Below are 17316 nucleotides of genomic sequence, written 5' to 3'. Positions count from 1 at the left end.
TTTGAAACTTCCAACTATATGGAGAACAATTTCAGGAAGAATTTTCGTGGACCTTTAAAAGTGAAGCATTACATAATGTAAATTAATATAAAAAGTGTATTATTTATAGTTGAATTTTAGTCCAAGTTTCTTGTATTTTAGTTTTACAGTTCTAAAATAAAGTTATATACTTTATTTTAATTATACCACTAAATAACTAATTAACATGAGACTAAACCATGAAGTCGCATTGAAAATTATTTTCAATACATATCATTTAAAAGTTTATATAAATTGGTCTTCGTTCTCTTCCATATTTATACACAATACTTCAACAAAAGAATAGCATTTATTTAGGATTTAAAATTGTGTTTTAAGCACCTCCAACTATAATCATATTAGAAAACAACTTCATAAGAAGAAAGAAAACTCATACCAAATTGTAGAATAAGGCATGTGAAAGTATAATTGACTATAAGTAAAGCATAAACCCTAATTAAGTTATTGGACATGAAACTCAAATAAGTGATTTTTAAGAAATATAAAACATTAATTTATTATCTTCAAGGACCAATATGCACATTTAGCTTTTTGTTGAAGAGAAGAAAACTTTTCAAACACATTAATTTAAGGAAGAATTAGAATCCCACAGCCTAAGGCACTTGCATGTGCTTTGGAGAGTTGACTCAAAGTTGGCAAACTCGAGAAGTCAACATCTTTACATAACGTGTAAAATGGATTTATATTCAAACGTTAGTAATATTCATTCACCAAAACTTCCAAATATTTTTAGATTCCTACCATTTTACATGTTTCAACAGCTTCTATTTACATCCATATTTCATTTTTTTTAATTTAAGTTTTCAACCTTTTCTTTGTATTATGTATATTTTCTTCCTTTTTCAAACAATCTAGTAATGAAATTTGATTTAAAGTGTTTTTTTGTTGCATTTTTCCTTGAGTGTAATAGTGTTGACTAGTTATACCTGAAAATTAATTAACACTCCAATGGTTTTAGGTTAAGTTTAATTACTTTTTATTATATAAATCGAGTAACCTGTTATAATTTCGATTTTCATGAAATTAATTTTAAATCGTTCAATGCAATTAAGATATTTGAACTATATTTATTATACTTGCTTCTGGCATAGAAATATTATTAAAACACCTTTTTATTAAAATTACAGTAATTGGTTTTTCTTTTTAATTTTGAAATAAATAGGGTCCACTCTATATACTCATACTTACTCCCTTCTACTGTTATTATTTAAACTAATTGTCAGAATTAATTAAATTTAAGTGCACATCAGAAGAAAATTATTTAAGTTGAAACAATTTCTTTACAACGCAGAAAAAAAATTACTTTTTTTTTTTAAATCCAAAACAAACCAATCAATAAATAAAAATTCTTTTTCTCGCATCCGACTCCATAACCCGTTTTTAAAATAAATAAAATGAGTTTATTTTTGTTTGTATGTTTTAGTTTTTTTATAATTCATTAATAAAAAAAAACATTTGATTTTAAGTTTACATTATCATAAAAACTACTAAATATTCATTTTATATACAAGAAGAAACATAAGTTAGTGGTATTTATTTATGGGTTAAATATGTTTTTGATCCTTAACTTTTACTGAAAATTGGATTTACTCCCTCTTCGAAACTTTAGCCTAATTTAGTCCTCCAACCTTAGAGATGTTTGGATTTAGTCCTTTTAACCAATGTTTTTAAAGTTTAGTTAACGTTTTAAACGCGTTTCATAAGAGCATTTGAGTTGTTTATCCCGTTTGATATATTTTCGCTTCAATGTTAGATAAGAAACTGTTTTAAAACACGTTTGAAACGTCAAATAAACTTAACACAATCTTGTTACACTAATGCAGAAAGGGTCTTTGGCAGCGGTTGTTTTCACTATTCTGCACCGGTTCGGGAATCGAAGCATATTGGGGCGAGGCCAAAAGGTCATAACTTTTTGCCTCGGTTAAGAACCGAAGCCATAGAGTCCCCTTTGGCCTCGATTTTGGGTACACCCGAGGCCATATGGGCTTTTTTGATACCCTTTTGGCCTCGGTTTTGGATGCACCCGAGGCCATATGGGACAGCTTCCTCCAGCAGGGTTCCAGCCAGACGAGCCCTCGAGTCCCCCACCAATCCCCTTCTTGGCTCGCCGAATCCCGACACAGAGATCCCCGTTTTCTGCCCTCAAAAACACAATCGAGTCTCCTACAACAATCAAAGTACCTCGGAACAGAAAACCCCCCGCCATTGTTGGCATCAGATTGGGTCAAGGTTTTCGCAAATGAAGCAGGCTTGTCCTGAGCGTGCTTGCGAGAGAGACCGCGCGAGAGAGAGAGAGCGACGGAGAGACGCGAAATGGAGGGGGCTCGCGCACTGGCCAGAGGTGGTCGCAGGTGGCCGAAGATGGTCAACAGTGGTCGGAGGGTGTGGTGGCAGTGGGTGCAACAGAGAGAGAGAGAGCACGCGAGAGAGACAGCGCGCGAGAGAGAGCGCGAGAGAGAGAGAGCGCGCGATGGTGGCCGGAGGAGGAGGTCGCGTGGTGGTTGCACTAGCCGGAAGGTGTGGTGCAGCGGAGAGAGGCAGCAGAGAGAGAGAGAGAGATAGAGTTGCAGAGGCTGGCGCGGGGAGGAAGAAGAGGGTTCGCGATTTTTGAACCCTAAATAAACCCTATGGCTTCGGTTCTTCGAACAACCGAAGCCATTGACCCCTTTTGGCTTCGGGTCCTGATGGACCGAGGCCTATACCCTGACTTCCAGCCACCTTTTGGCTTCGGGTCTTGATGGACCGAGGCCTAAACACCTCTTTGGCACCGGTTTTGAGCGAACCGCGACCTATACCCCTCTTTGGCTTCGGGTATTTGGAGAACCGAGGCCTAAAACTTGGTTGTAATTGCAAAAATGCCACCGCGCCATTATATGCTTCGGTTCCTGGCCAACCGAGGCATATAAGGCGAGGTAAAATAGGAATTCTGCACTAGTGTTAAAATGACTAAATCCAAACATTTGTAAAGTTTAAAGACTAAATTGGGTCAAAGTTTCGGAGATGGACTAGTTCCAATTTTCACCGAAAGCTAAGGGACAAAAACATATTTAATACTTTATTTATTCAGATTTTTAAAGCTACCATGCTTAAAAACAATTAACAAAATTTTATTACAACAATAAAAAAAATGAAAAGAAAAAGCACATCAAAAGCAATTGGAAATATTAGTAGCAGATAATGGTTGACACATTTAAGTATAGTGATTTAACTTTTTATCGCTACCTAAGTGTTTGAGTGTTTGAGAAGAGGAAAATTATAAGAAAATCAACTTCCACTTAAATACTTATATTTAGATATACATACATATATATAGCATAAATTTTAGCATAAAGTGCTTCCATATTTTTTTGGTAAGTAATCAACCATATCTCGTGATCTATTGTTTTTCTTTTTTGGATTTAGGGATATTGCACCAATCGAGGACGTGACTGAAACGGAACACCACCCATGATTTCATTTCATGCATACTTTTTTTATTTATTAAAACTCCATGCATGGTATTGTGTAATTATGGCAAAAAAAAAAACGCATTTAGAAAATATGAAGCTTTATGGTCACAATCACTTATCCACGAGTCTTCTGTGCTTCTTCTACTTTCACAACTTTTTTTTTGTGCAACGTGTCAAAAAAGTTGAATTATTGTAAGTTTTCGCGTTTAATATACTAGTAAATCACATGTAGGGTCAGTTAAAATTGATAATGAAATTCTCAATTCAAATTTCGAAGTTCATAATTAATTGCAAAAGTACGTCGGTATAAAATATTTAAAGTACTGCTGGTAGACCCAGAATTCAAAGAAATCCATTCATGTGTGATTAAAATATGGATAATTGATCATGTGAATAATGTTTTAAATATTTTAAAAACCTTATAACTTGTTTCTCAAATACCTTTCCTTAACTTAATTAAACTAAATTTATTAGATATGTAAGGAAATGGATACACTGAAACTTTTCAGGTTTTGAGTATAGTATCTTTATATATATATATATATATATATATATATATATATATATATATATATATATATATATATGAATGGGTGAAACAATATTGTAGTCATTTAAGATATTCTAATAATATCGTAGTCATGTGAAAATGGGAGTGTGGTAAAAGTAAATGGTAGTAAAGTGGATATACATATATAATTTTATCTGTAAAAAATAGGTGAAAATGGTTAGACTTTTAAGATAATTTTGTATCTTAGTTCCATATTAAAAAAATAACATTTTTTTTACACTTTTTTTGTGATTGTAATTGAGTATCTTATAAAAATAAGAATTTACTGTGAGTATAATAATTAAAAAAATTATAAGATTAATATATTATTATCTAATACAAGTAAATATTACAAGACAGTATATTAGTTAAAAGTTGACTTTAAAAATACATAAGATTGGTATCAAATTAATTGATATTAATTTAAATAGATATAAATATTAAAAGAAGTAAGATTAGTATGGATTAAAATAACACTAAATATAATAAATACTAAAAATAGATTTCATTAATATCGAATAAATTAACAATAAATTAAGTAAATAATAAAAATAAATTAAATTAATGTGGGTTAAATAAATATTCATAAATATAAATATTAATTAAAATTAAAGCCCATTATATTTATATGAATATTAACTTTTAATAATTATTAAAAATAAATTAAACTAATTAATATTATGTGAACTTTAAAATTAAATTCCATGTATTTAATTTTATTATATCTTTTATTTTAACTTCAAGGTAAAATCAATTTAACAATTCTATTTGTGTCGGTTATACTGCCAACTCTATTCATTTTATGTTATCTGACCAATGTTATTACGTAGAAGTTAATTCACAATATCCCTATAATGAAATAAAGAAACATATGAAAATAATATATTAAAATAAATAATACAATCAAATATATAATCATACTTATAAATATATAATATTAATAACAGATTGGACTACAAAATCCGATCTGAAGCAAAATTCAGAAACATGACATTATGTGTATATGAACCTTTATGAATTAAAAATGTGTTATTAGATATGAACTTTAAACAAAATTAGATTATGAAATTTGTACTGTGATAATACGTTAACTTTAAAAATGTTTTAACGAGTGTTATGAAAACCTTCAATTAATTTTTTTATTTGAATAAGTCAACTTTTTTTCTTTTATTTGAGTTTCAAATATATGTTCAGTGAGAGTATGCAACCTTCTCTGGTTGCATGAAAGTGTTTTTATGTTCAATATGGGTTTATGTCATCTTATAAATCAAGTAGTATGATTCAATTTTCAAATTAATGATCTTTTTGTGTAAATAAAACAGTCTTGAACTCTTTCGAACGTATTAACTATTATAAGAAGTAAATTTATGGAAGAAAAAAAAAATACTACGAATCGACATATGATATCCACGAACATTACATTAACGTTAATCTAAGGTTAACTAATTTAAAATTTAGTTATGCTTTTCTGTTGTTTAAACTAGTTATTTATATTTATTATCGTCTTCTGTAAATTAAGAAAAATACAACTGTACTCCATCCATGTCAACGAGCCTGAGTCGTGACTGATTAACGAACAAAACGACCTTTTCAATCAACAATAATTAATTAATTGCATAACATAAATTATAATTTATAATCCATAATTTTGTTTGACTTCAAAAGCAGAAGAACAAAAAAAGTTTGGAAAGCCATTTGTCTTTATAAAGCTTAATTAACTTTTATTCAGTCTAATCCTTACCTACCACCAACATATGCTAACTAAAACAATTTTTCTAAACTTCATAGCTTTTTCCAAAGGTTCCTCCCAACAAAAAAAAATGGAATTCTACATCTACCAATTTTTCCAATATAGTCCGTACTTATAAATTTATAATAAAATGGTCCAAATGAGTGTCACGCGCCGTTCTTTTCTTAATTTTATTTATGTTATAGATTGATTTGAATTATTCACTGGTCATTTGAAGACAAAGAAACATCGCAAAACATTTAATTTTCGATCCGATATTTGTTTAGAGAAAATCTAAATTGTCGTAAATAATATTACATTTATATAAATAATAGTAGAGCAGTAGTCATAGTGACAATGATACTAATAGCCATAATATTGCTAATAGTTGCTAGTAGAGGTGTTAATAAAGTAGTAGTTAGAGATGAAAAAATATGTTTTTTTAGAATGTAACTTAAATCGAACCCATTTCTTAATTTCTAGATTAAATGGATTTGAGTCGAATTAAAGGTGAATTAATTCACCAACAATAATTATTTCTTAGTTTTTTTATAACTTTTTTATTATAATTTTAATAATTTTATATTTTTAAATAATAAACTAATTTTGAATAATATTTAAATAGTTTGAACGTTTAATTTATTTGTTTGTTAAATGATTTATGTTGACTCTTTTTTAAGTTTTATCTTTATAATAATATTTGATAAAATATGTGAATATTTTGATTACTATTACAAAAAAATTAATTAAGTTAATATACTTTAATTGTATTGTAAAAAATATATAAATAAATTGGAAGAACAAAATCTTAAGTGAATTAACTCACTAACTCACAAATCTGGAATGAGTTGAATCAAGTTACAAAATTTTTTGCTGGCAAAAAAATGAATCAAGTTGACATCCCTAGTAACAGAGGTAGTTATACGGTTAATAATAAGAATAATAATAATAATAGTAGTAATCATAATAATGACAATGACAGTGGTAATGGTATGACGTAGTAGTAGTAGTAGTAGTAACATCGACTGTAATAATAATAATAACAATAGTAGTAGTAGTGACAGTGGTAGTAATAATAATAATAATGATAGTTGAACTAGTCATACACTACATAAGATTTTAGTTTAAACAATAACTTAAAAATGTTGCCTAAAATAAGAAAACAATGGCCTTAAATTTAGGCAACGATTTTACCACGATTTTTCAGCTGTAGAATATGCAGTTGTGACCATTGCTAAAAGATAACATTTTTTTTAAGGTCACAAAAGTTTTGAAAACCATTGTCTTAGAAGAAAACAAAAATCTTGACCTTGATTTTGATACCAATTGTTGTATTGAATATTTACCACTAAGCCAAAAGCTATAACTAATAGTTAAGATTGTAGAAACCAAATTACCATGATTTGATTATGACTTGATCACTTACCCTCCACCATAAGACATTAATATATTTGTGACATTTTCTATATTTAGGCAACAATTGTATACACGTAGGCTAGTTCACTGGGCTAAAGTAAAAAATTGGTGTGACAACAATACAACTAGGGGTGGCAAAACGGGCTGGGTCCAACAGGCTGGTCCGTCAGCCCGTGTTAAAAGGTCCGTCAGCCCGTGTTAAAAGGGATGAGCTGGGTTGAAGATGTCAACTCGTCAACCGTTTTGGCCCGTCCCATCCAGCCTATCAACTTGACAGACCAAAGTACGGGCCAACCCGTCCTGACCCGTTGACCTGTTTTAAAAAAATAAAATAAAATAAAAGTAATTAAAAAGATTAAATTTTTATTATAAATTTTTTAAATATGTAAATATATAATAGTATTATAATTTAAATCATTAACACATATAAATTAAGTTTCAATTATTAATTATAATTGAATAATTTAATATGTAAATTTAATAATTATTTTAATTAAAAACATTAACTAATCAATTAAATTTTTTAAAATATTTTATTTGATTAAATATGCCTTTAATAATAATTAATATCTAAACATAAAAAAATTTTAAAAATTAAAAAAAAAGAAAAAAAGTGCACGGGCCAACCCGACCCGGTCCGTTAGCCCGTCTAATACGGGATAGGCTGTGATTGTTGGCACGTTTCTGTTTGACGGACCAACCCGGTCCGACCCATTTTTTTACGGGCTACAAACGGGCCAAGCCAAAATGGGCTGGATGGACCTGTTTTTGCCACCCCTAAATACAATAATGTTAATAATAGTGGTAGTAGTAGTGATAGTGACAATGATAGTGTAAGTGATAGTGACAATGACACTGAAAGCCATAGAGGTAGTGTTAATGATAGTTGTAGTACTTGTAGTAATGATAATTCCAATATCAATAATACTTGTAAGAATGATAGTTCCCATATTGGAAATGGTAGTGACATTTGTACCTCTACAACTATCACATAAACAGGTTTTTCAAAATATTGACTCAACCCAATTTAATCCTATAATAGGTTAGATCGAATTAAGTTTTATAAAAAAAATGCAGAAAATAAACCTAATCCAATTCAATATTTTGTTAGTGGGTTGGATAATAAGTTTATCTAATTTCTATATAACCTAACTCACAAACACTTTTGTTAAAATTGTAATAAGAAAACAAATTAATCTCTGTCCATAAATGTTTGGTTGAAATTTTATTTTTTTCATGTATTCTTATATTTGATTGGTGAGTTATAAATGGTTAAGCATAAAAGTTTTTATAATTAGACTAATTTATCATATTATTATAATTTTAAGGATTATTTTACTAATTTTGTATTTACGAGAGAATTATGATTATCTATAACAATATGAATGAAATTGATCAATAATATGTACAGTTTTAATAATATTATACCATTTTATTAGTTGTAGTGACCTATCGAAAAAAAGTTATAATTTCAATCATTGGTGGTTTACTCGTCACTAATTTCTAATTTATGTAATAATTACTTTCAAGCTTACGTCAAAAATAAATTTTAAGGAATTAATAATATAAAATTATGTATCTTAAAGTTAACGTAAATCATCCTACCTTTGCCGAAAAATATGGACATTACTAAACGTGTTTTATGGTACAACTTTAATTATCAAGTAAAATTCCTCGATGAAATTAACGTATTTAAATAACCCTCCAAAAGACGTACGTTTAACTGATAGTTTTTAATGTAAAATTTATTATTAAGAAAACGATTATATAGAAACATTTAATAATAAGCTATATTGTTATTCCTTTATATATAAGCAAAATATAGTTCAATTTTGTTAAATATCTACCTAATCAGTTACACTGCGCTAAAAAGAAAATATGTGTTTTTAATCTTTTTATTTTAATTAAATATGGACAAAATGTTTATATCCTTATTTCATTTTCATATTTAAAAAAAAATGGAAAACCAACGTCTTGGGACATTAATTAAAATTTTAAGAGTCCTTTTTTACGTGGAAAAACACATTACGCAAATTACTATAGATATGCTTCCTCATCATTTCCAATAGTTTTTTCTCTTCATAATTCTCAACCGAGGACGACAATCTTTTCAAAAACATGTAAATTAAATCTTTCCCAATTGTAAAAACCAAAACATGTTTTTTGAAGAATTCAAAAACCAGATTCATGGACACGATTATAAAAAAGTATACAGATAATGTAGAGAATTAAAACATATTTTTTTCATGGCTGATTACAATGAATCAAATTCATTGACATGATGTATATTTCCTAAATAAATTTTCTGATAAAGGAATTAATCATTGAAAAATCATAATAAAATACATAAAAATGGTTTTCTAATCATTCCTAATTTGGTGTATGTGAATGAGTGGAACTCCAAAATGGCCAATAACCAGAAGTTACATTGGTTATTGGGAACTTACACTTGTGAAGTTAAAGCAAAACTAAAGAAAGGTCCCCTCCAAAATCATTCCCATGTAGGACCTACCCTATGTGCTCTATATTTTTAGGACTATAATAATAATAATAATAATAAGACAACATTGTGATTATAATAAGAACAAGGAGCATGAAGTAAGGGATATATGCATGTAGCCCACATGACAAAACTGCCCTTAACCCCAAGCTGGTCTTCTCCTTGTGCCACAATTTAATACTCCTAAGTCCTTCCCCATGAAATGAAGAGCGTCCCTTGAAAATTGAAAAAATATTGAATCTTTCTCTTTCTTTTCTTATTTATTCAATTCCTTCCACCTTTGCTTGGAATCAACATTACATGAACATATAGTGGTACATAGGAGACAGCTGAGATTATGTGTATGAATGATCACATTTACACACACTGCTACTCTTTCAATTTCTCTCTCTTTTTACTTTCTCTCTTTCAATCTTACATGCACAAAGTGGTGACCCCCTGCAATTTGCTTGCAGAGACTGGTCACTGATCAGATAAGTTTCAAGTTTTTTTTTTTGTGATCAAAATTCTTTTTTTTTTTTTGGGGTTGGCGAAGTCGACATGCAAGAGCAAGATTTCTAGGCTGGTTGATGGTTTGAGTTCCAAAGGTGTTGTCTTTTTGGTGAATTGGATTCTGGGTGTGGAGGTTGTTGAAGAGTGGACAGAGAACAGATGAAGAACGAGGAGCAGGCTCGTAGTTTGTTTGGAATTTCACTCTCTGACCGACCAAGATGGCAGCAATTCCTTATTTGTTCATCGGGCTTCTTCTTTGGATATCTTGTTAACGGCATCTGTGAGGTAGATTAGATACCAAGATGGATCATATATCTGCTCTGCTCTGTTCTCTCGCTTTTCTTGAATTCTTGAGTTCGATGTTTTTGGTTCAAAGTTTCTGCAACTGGATTGCAGAATACAATGGCTGAGTAAGAGGAGAAAGAAAAAGAAAAAAAAAAAAAACAGAGTTTTTTTAGTGGTAAAACGGATTTGGTTTTCTTTGATTTTGTACATTTCTTCCTTTTTTTTTTTATCTTTCTTTTCTTTCACAATTGCTAGCCTAAAGATTATTTTTCAAGGAAAATGTTTTCTCGAAAGTGCCAAGATTTGTCTGGCTTTTGTTGTTCTCTCTGGATGTTCTGTTGGGACTTTTGGCTTCAGTTTTGTTTCTTTTCTTTAGTTATTGGAATGAGAATAATCATGTTTTAATAAAGTTTTCTCTCATTTGCTTTATTTTGCAGGAATATGTGTATAATAGGCTCCATTTTAGGTGAATGATTTACCTTGGTACTATTCTATTTATTACTGTTTTGCAGCTTTGAATGGGGTCTAACAGTGAAGTTGGTGGTTTGTTTTTACTTGTTTTAGCTATGGTTGGTATTTCACATTTGTTCAAGGGTTTGTGTACCTGTGTCTGATTTACCTTCAAGGCTTCACAAGCAAGCAAATGGTGAATCCATGGAAAACTTATGTGAAGCTCTCAGCTGTGCTTATGGGTTCTCATGGCCTAACAAAGGGTTCCTTAGCTTTTCTTAACTATCCTGCACAAATCATGTTCAAATCCACAAAGGTAAGTGCCAAAGGCCCCTGAAAAGAAATTCTATCATATCCTTACTTTACTCATTTTTGAAGGAAACATCTTTGTATCAGCTATAGTTAAAACACCTTAAATGAGGTTTTACCCTCAATGATCCCAAATCTTGGTTTTTTGCCCCTAAAACTGTGTCACCATGTTGTAGCTAAACTGAGCATTAAACATTGAAATGTAACTGAACCAGTTTTTGTGTTATAGGTTCTGCCAGTGATGATTATGGGTGCCTTCATTCCTGGTCTGAGAAGGAAATATCCATTACATGAATATGTATCTGCAATACTTCTTGTAGTTGGCTTGATCCTGTTCACTCTAGCAGATGCACAGACATCACCAAATTTCAGTGTCATTGGTGTTGTTATGATTTCTGGAGCATTGGTCATGGACTCTTTCCTGGGAAATCTTCAGGAAGCAATATTCACTATGAACCCTGAGACCACACAGGTGATTTTCTTCTCTTTCTATCCCTTCTTTTTGCCTTTTAAGGTGCTTGTTCACACTATGACTTTTTACATAAACTAGTGTTGAACAACATAGATATATTTTAACCATATATTATAACTAGTTATCAGTACTTATTCTGGTGTAATAGTTTAAGCCTCATAGGAACCATAAATACATATTATAGTACCCTTTTAAATTTCTTGTACTTTTTTCATTGTAAACACAGATGGAGATGCTCTTTTGTTCAACAGTAGTGGGTTTGCCTTTCTTAATCCCACCCATGCTTTTCACAGGAGAATTATTCAAAGCATGGACTTCATGTTCACAGGTAATTTTGGAATAAACACTGCCTTTTTTTCCATTCTACTAACATGTTATGCTTTTGTTTTTCTAAACAGAATCACTTTTTCTTGTCCTTGCAGCATCCCTATGTGTATGGAGTTTTGATCTTTGAAGCAATGGCCACATTTATAGGTCAAGTATCTGTCCTCTCCCTCATTGCCATCTTTGGTGCTGCCACCACAGCCATGGTAAATTGCTTTCACATGATTTTACTTCCTTTATTATCATGTCAGTTTTCTTGGACCATTTTACAGCGCCTAACATTAATTACCCCCATGTGAAAAAACAAACACACCATGCTCCATTCCTTCTCACTCTTAAATGTTATTCAATGACCAAACATTTGATCCTTTTGTATTGAAAAACTTAACTTGAATTGAAAGTTGTTCTGACATAGGGATAGTTTTTAGCAACACTATTAATAGTATTAGGTGAAAGTCATGTGAGCCTTCACTAAATATGTGAGTTCCAATGCCAGATTATCAGGACTTTCATTCATTCAGCTGATTGGAAAATTGTTGTTTAGTTTATCATTGCATGAGTATCAACTAATAAGACAGAGTGTTATGGAAATAAAGTAAAGTGTTAAAGTGTTAAGAGAGTCTGTTACTTTACTAGTCACAAATGAGATGAAAATGAAAACAATGTTGATTCTCACTCACCCTTTAACTTGATTCAATCATTCAGTGTTGTCATAGATATATAAAAACAAAAAACAGCATATGGGGTGTTAGAAAAATTCAACTTTAGCTCATTGAATGTTGTTGCAGATAACAACAGCAAGAAAGGCAGTGACATTGCTACTGTCATACTTGATATTCACAAAACCATTAACAGAACAACATGGGAGTGGACTTTTACTCATAGCTATGGGAATCACACTGAAGATGTTGCCTGATAGCAAATTCAGCAGCAACAAGAGGGACTTAAATTCTTCTCCAAGGGATCTCAGAGCAAAATCCAGTGGTGATCAAGAGTTGGGGAATCTGCCAAATTCTGAAGGGGAAAATGATGAAAGGAGGCCCTTGGTCTAGCTTAATATGTGTTCTAAATGAAACCAAATTTTATTTTTTGTAAGTCATATTATTTTTAAATTCACAATTTCTTTGTTATTTTCATGTCATGTGAAAGGAAAAAGAAAATAATTTGATGTTCAAATTAGTATTTTATATTATTTTTTTAATGGAAAGTCTCAGATTTTATTGCTTTACTGTCAAAACGTATTTAGAGCTTCTGTTCTTTCTCCAATGTTGCTATTACCTCAAATTTATTGATACTGTTACTGTTTTTTCAACAGTGAGATTTGACATTATAAGTTCTGCAGCTGAATGAATACTGCAATAAATATAATATATATATATATATATATATATATATATATGTATGTATAAGTTTATTAGAGTTAATTCTTAGGTATTTTGTAAGGACTTATTTCCATGAAAAGGAATTGTTTTATTTTTTATTTTTTCTGTAAGATGAATTGATGTGAATAACATTGAAAATGTATCTCTGAAAATGATTTTTAAATAATTGAAACTTATGAACGTATGAAAACAATTCACTTAAAATTCTCATATTCCCTTAACCAAAATACACACAACTAATAGCATGAACAATTTTATTTGAAATTAAATGAAAAACTTTGAGATATCCTTTAACCTCAAAACTTAATATGTAATTGCATGAATGACAAAATAAATAAAAATAGTTCGTTTTAATGATAAAATAAATTAATTGAAAAAAATAAAACATTTTTATGGAGTTTAGTTCTAGTTTTAATTCTTATATCTATATTTATATAGAGTGGTTCATTAAAAGCATAGTCACAAAAATGTTAATATAACCATTGATTATCGTATTACTCTAGCAACTTGAAATATTAGTAATAACGAATATTTTATTATTCCTTCACATAGAATATTGTCTTTATTTACTTAATTACATAGATTTAGTGTTATATTTATTATTTTTTTATTTTTCTTAAAATATTAAATTTATTTTGAGTCAAAATTTCATGTGTTAACGCGAGATGTAATATAAAACCATAAGATTGTAATATTTACACAAACTAGTCTTTAAAAATAGGAAAATTATCTTTTGACAACAAAAATTTTGACAAACTTAACAAAGATTCTAAAATTAGAATTAAAGTAGATTAAAATTTTATCTTTAATTAAAATAAAATAATAAAATAATATTATTTTACCAGAAAAAGAAAGTTTGTCAAAACTTTGTCAAAAACATTTTGTTAACCTATCATAACTCTTAAAAATAATACAATAGTAAAACAGTCTCTAAAATTATAAACCATAAATTATATTACTCCTTGAAATTGTTAAAAAAAATGAAATTATTTTTTACAACAAATAAAATGATAAAAATACATATGTAAATATAAATTATCAATTAATTTAATTTTTAAAGGTAATTGTGAAACAACTTATTCTATAATTATAGATATTTAATGCATTTAAAAGCCTAAATATATGTTCATATATAATTTGTAAGAGTTAAAATTTTATAATTAGAAACAGTTTATCTTATCATTATCATTACAATTATAAGTACTAAATTATTGAAATTTATACTTTAAAGAGTATTTTATGAATTGCATAGATCAATTTGAGGCAACTAAATTGATGATGAGAACTTTAAGAATTACTTTCTTATTTAATTAATTTTCAACTTACACTTTTAATAATTAAATTGGTAGTTTACTTTTAAAAAAAAATCAATTGCTTAAGTTTCAGTATTATTCTGAAAAGCCAAAAGAGCTATTATAACCAAATAAGTAAAGTGTGTTCTTCCATGGTAGTTTGCAGAAGAAGACAAGTGTTTTTGAAGATGAAACGGTGGGAATGTGGTGATGAATCATCATGGTAACGTGTCAATCAGACAATGAAAAACAAATCCACTCATTGCCAACGTGTTTGTGCAATCGCATGCATGGTGACACCAATTCAAGCTTTCTCACATGAATCAATCACTATCAAACCTAGAGTGAAAAACAGTTTCAATTTTTTACCACTCTGGTATACACCTCAAAGTTCCAAAACAAATAAAAAAGTATAAGGCTTGATTTTTAATGGTTGAGAGAGGTGGCAGCAGTGGTGGCACCACCACAAGGCTCCTCCCGACAGCGGCGGAGGACGGTGGTGACTCAGACAGAGAGAGTAGTGAGAGACCAAGAGAGCCTTGGAAGGGAGAATATGTAAAGAGCATAGTTTTTGCAGGGCTTGATGCCATTATCACTTGCTTTGCTCTCATTTCTTCCATCAATGCTAGCACTAGATCCTCTGGTATTTATATATGTTAATTTTTTCTTTTAACTGTAATTAGGGTCTTTGATATTTTGGTGAAATTTTGAGAATGTTTAACAGTTGATGCTTAATATCAGTGAATCTGTTTGCTTTTTAATCACAGCAAATCTAAATGTGTTTGCTTTTAAACAAACACATTTAGATTATGTGTTGAAATTTCATTTTCTTTTAAACAAATGTCCAGTGTTTCCTTGTTGAATGGCTGAGCATAAAAGACCTCGTGATTATGTGATGGAGGTAAAAGAGATTTTCAGTGCTATGATTGCATGTATTTGCAGCTTTGGTCCTTTTCACACATTTTTAGTGCTAAGATTGTATGATAGGTACTCGAAGCAGCTTGTCCTTTTCCGCAACAAATCACAATAATTTTTACAATGGAGATTATGGGATTTGAATTTAAGACTTTAGGCCTTTCAATCACAAGGAGATTATTATGTTGTGTGGCTAAGATTCTTGTCACTGTGTATGCATTTGTATATTTGTCAGAAACACTGATACAGATTGTGATGCCATTGATGCCATTGATGCCAATACATAGAATAAATGCTATTTTAACTTATATGCTACACTTAAATTGCAGGGCATGTGCTGGTTCTTGGATTCTCAAACCTTGTGGCAGATGCAATATCAATGGGGTTTGGGGACTCTGTGTCTGCTAGCTCTGAGCAGGAAGTGATCATTGAGGAAAGGAAAGTGACAGAATGGGATGTTATCAACCAAAGGAAAAAGGAGCAATCAGAGTTAATCAATCACTATCAAGCTCTTGGGATGGACTGCAATGATGCAACCATGGTATGCATGAAAAAATCTACCATTTGAAATAAAATTAGAGTTTCACAATGTGTAAAATTTTATACTATCTACCTACCCTTTAGAAACCATCACAGATACTACTTTCAACTCAACTAATAGAAAAACAAAGTTATCATGCATTATAAATAAATGCCAGAAACACTCTTTTGAAGACACTGTTATCAATAAATTGCTTCTAACTTGTACACTTTGGCTGAAGTTTGTTACTTGGTGCAAGGTTGTGAACATATTCACAAAGTACAAGGACATCATGGTAGACCAGAGAATGATGGCAGACAAGGGAGTGCTGCCAGCAGATCAAGAAGTGAAGCCATGGAAGAATGGCCTTGTGACCTTTGCATCCTTTATGCTCTTTGGCTCAGTTCCTTTGCTATCCTTCATCATCCTCATACCATTCACTGACAATGAATCTATCAAGTTTGTTAGTGCTTGCCTAGCTTCTGCACTTGCCCTTGCTCTTCTTGGGGTGGCAAAGGCAAGGATTGCTGGCCAAAACATCATGTTCTCTGTGGCTGTCACACTTTTCAGTGGTTCCATAGCTGCAGCTTCTGCTTATTTAGTAGGGTGGATGCTTAAGCATATAGCAGGATTAGAGAGTTGATGAATGACTATATAGTTGAATTTAATGGATCTGACAACACTTTTTTTTGGATAAATGTAGTTTTCATACCATGGCTAGCACACAAAGTTCAAGTTCTGGTACATAGGTTTAATAGTTATATTTTGGATAGTTTATGAACTTGCTATTTATCCAAGCTGTTGGCTAACTTTTCTGAAAATGCTACTTATGCTAAGGCAATGTTTTTAGTTGAATTTCTGCATATGTGCCTTTAATTCTTTTTCCACCCAATATTAATCTTTACCAAAATTTATATAATAATAAGAAACCTTCATTCATTCATGAGAATGAGAATAGAGTAATGCTTTATTCGATTGACTTTTAAGATATAATTTTATTATCACTGTATTTTCTTACCTGATAATTATGTTCAAAACTGTGTATGATAATGTCTTTTCTTTTTTCCATTTTCAACTCCTAACATTTCAAAACAGGTTTACTTTTAAATATTTTAAAATATTTTAAAAAGGTTACACTCTGATTAATTATTTTATGAAGTTACATCCTTCTTAAAATCAACTTAGTCTTATT

At 30.3% G+C, this 17316-nt stretch overlaps 2 protein-coding genes across 3 annotated transcripts; both read left to right on the top strand.

The window, feature by feature from the left end:
* Positions 1–9819: 9819 nt before the first annotated feature.
* Positions 9820–13243, top strand: LOC114183190 (UDP-galactose/UDP-glucose transporter 2-like). Its single transcript, XM_028070117.2, has 7 exons — positions 9820–10460; positions 10898–10926; positions 11025–11226; positions 11449–11691; positions 11918–12019; positions 12114–12221; positions 12804–13243. Exons 1-7 carry the CDS (start codon positions 10335–10337, stop codon positions 13065–13067), a joined length of 1074 nt encoding a protein of 357 aa, XP_027925918.1. The 5' UTR covers positions 9820–10334; the 3' UTR covers positions 13068–13243.
* Positions 13244–15019: 1776 nt separating this feature from the next.
* On the top strand, positions 15020–16979 carry LOC114184277 (uncharacterized). Of its 2 annotated transcripts, none has more exons than XM_028071566.2 (3): positions 15020–15332; positions 15934–16145; positions 16366–16979. In XM_028071566.2, exons 1-3 carry the CDS (start codon positions 15119–15121, stop codon positions 16765–16767), a joined length of 828 nt encoding a protein of 275 aa, XP_027927367.1. In that variant the 5' UTR covers positions 15020–15118; the 3' UTR covers positions 16768–16979. The 2 variants fall into 2 exon arrangements, with proteins under 2 accessions (XP_027927367.1, XP_027927368.1); XM_028071567.2 differs by having other exon boundaries at positions 15027–15332; positions 16384–16979.
* Positions 16980–17316: the final 337 nt, after the last annotated feature.

The sequence above is a fragment of the Vigna unguiculata genome, chromosome 5 (genome assembly GCF_037176805.1).
Source record: "Vigna unguiculata cultivar grain cowpea cultivar isolate G323 ecotype 2 chromosome 5, ASM3717680v1, whole genome shotgun sequence".
NCBI lineage: Eukaryota > Viridiplantae > Streptophyta > Magnoliopsida > Fabales > Fabaceae > Vigna > Vigna unguiculata.
Note: the sequence above shows the minus strand (reverse complement) of the source record. Positions and strands in the feature narration are given on the sequence as shown.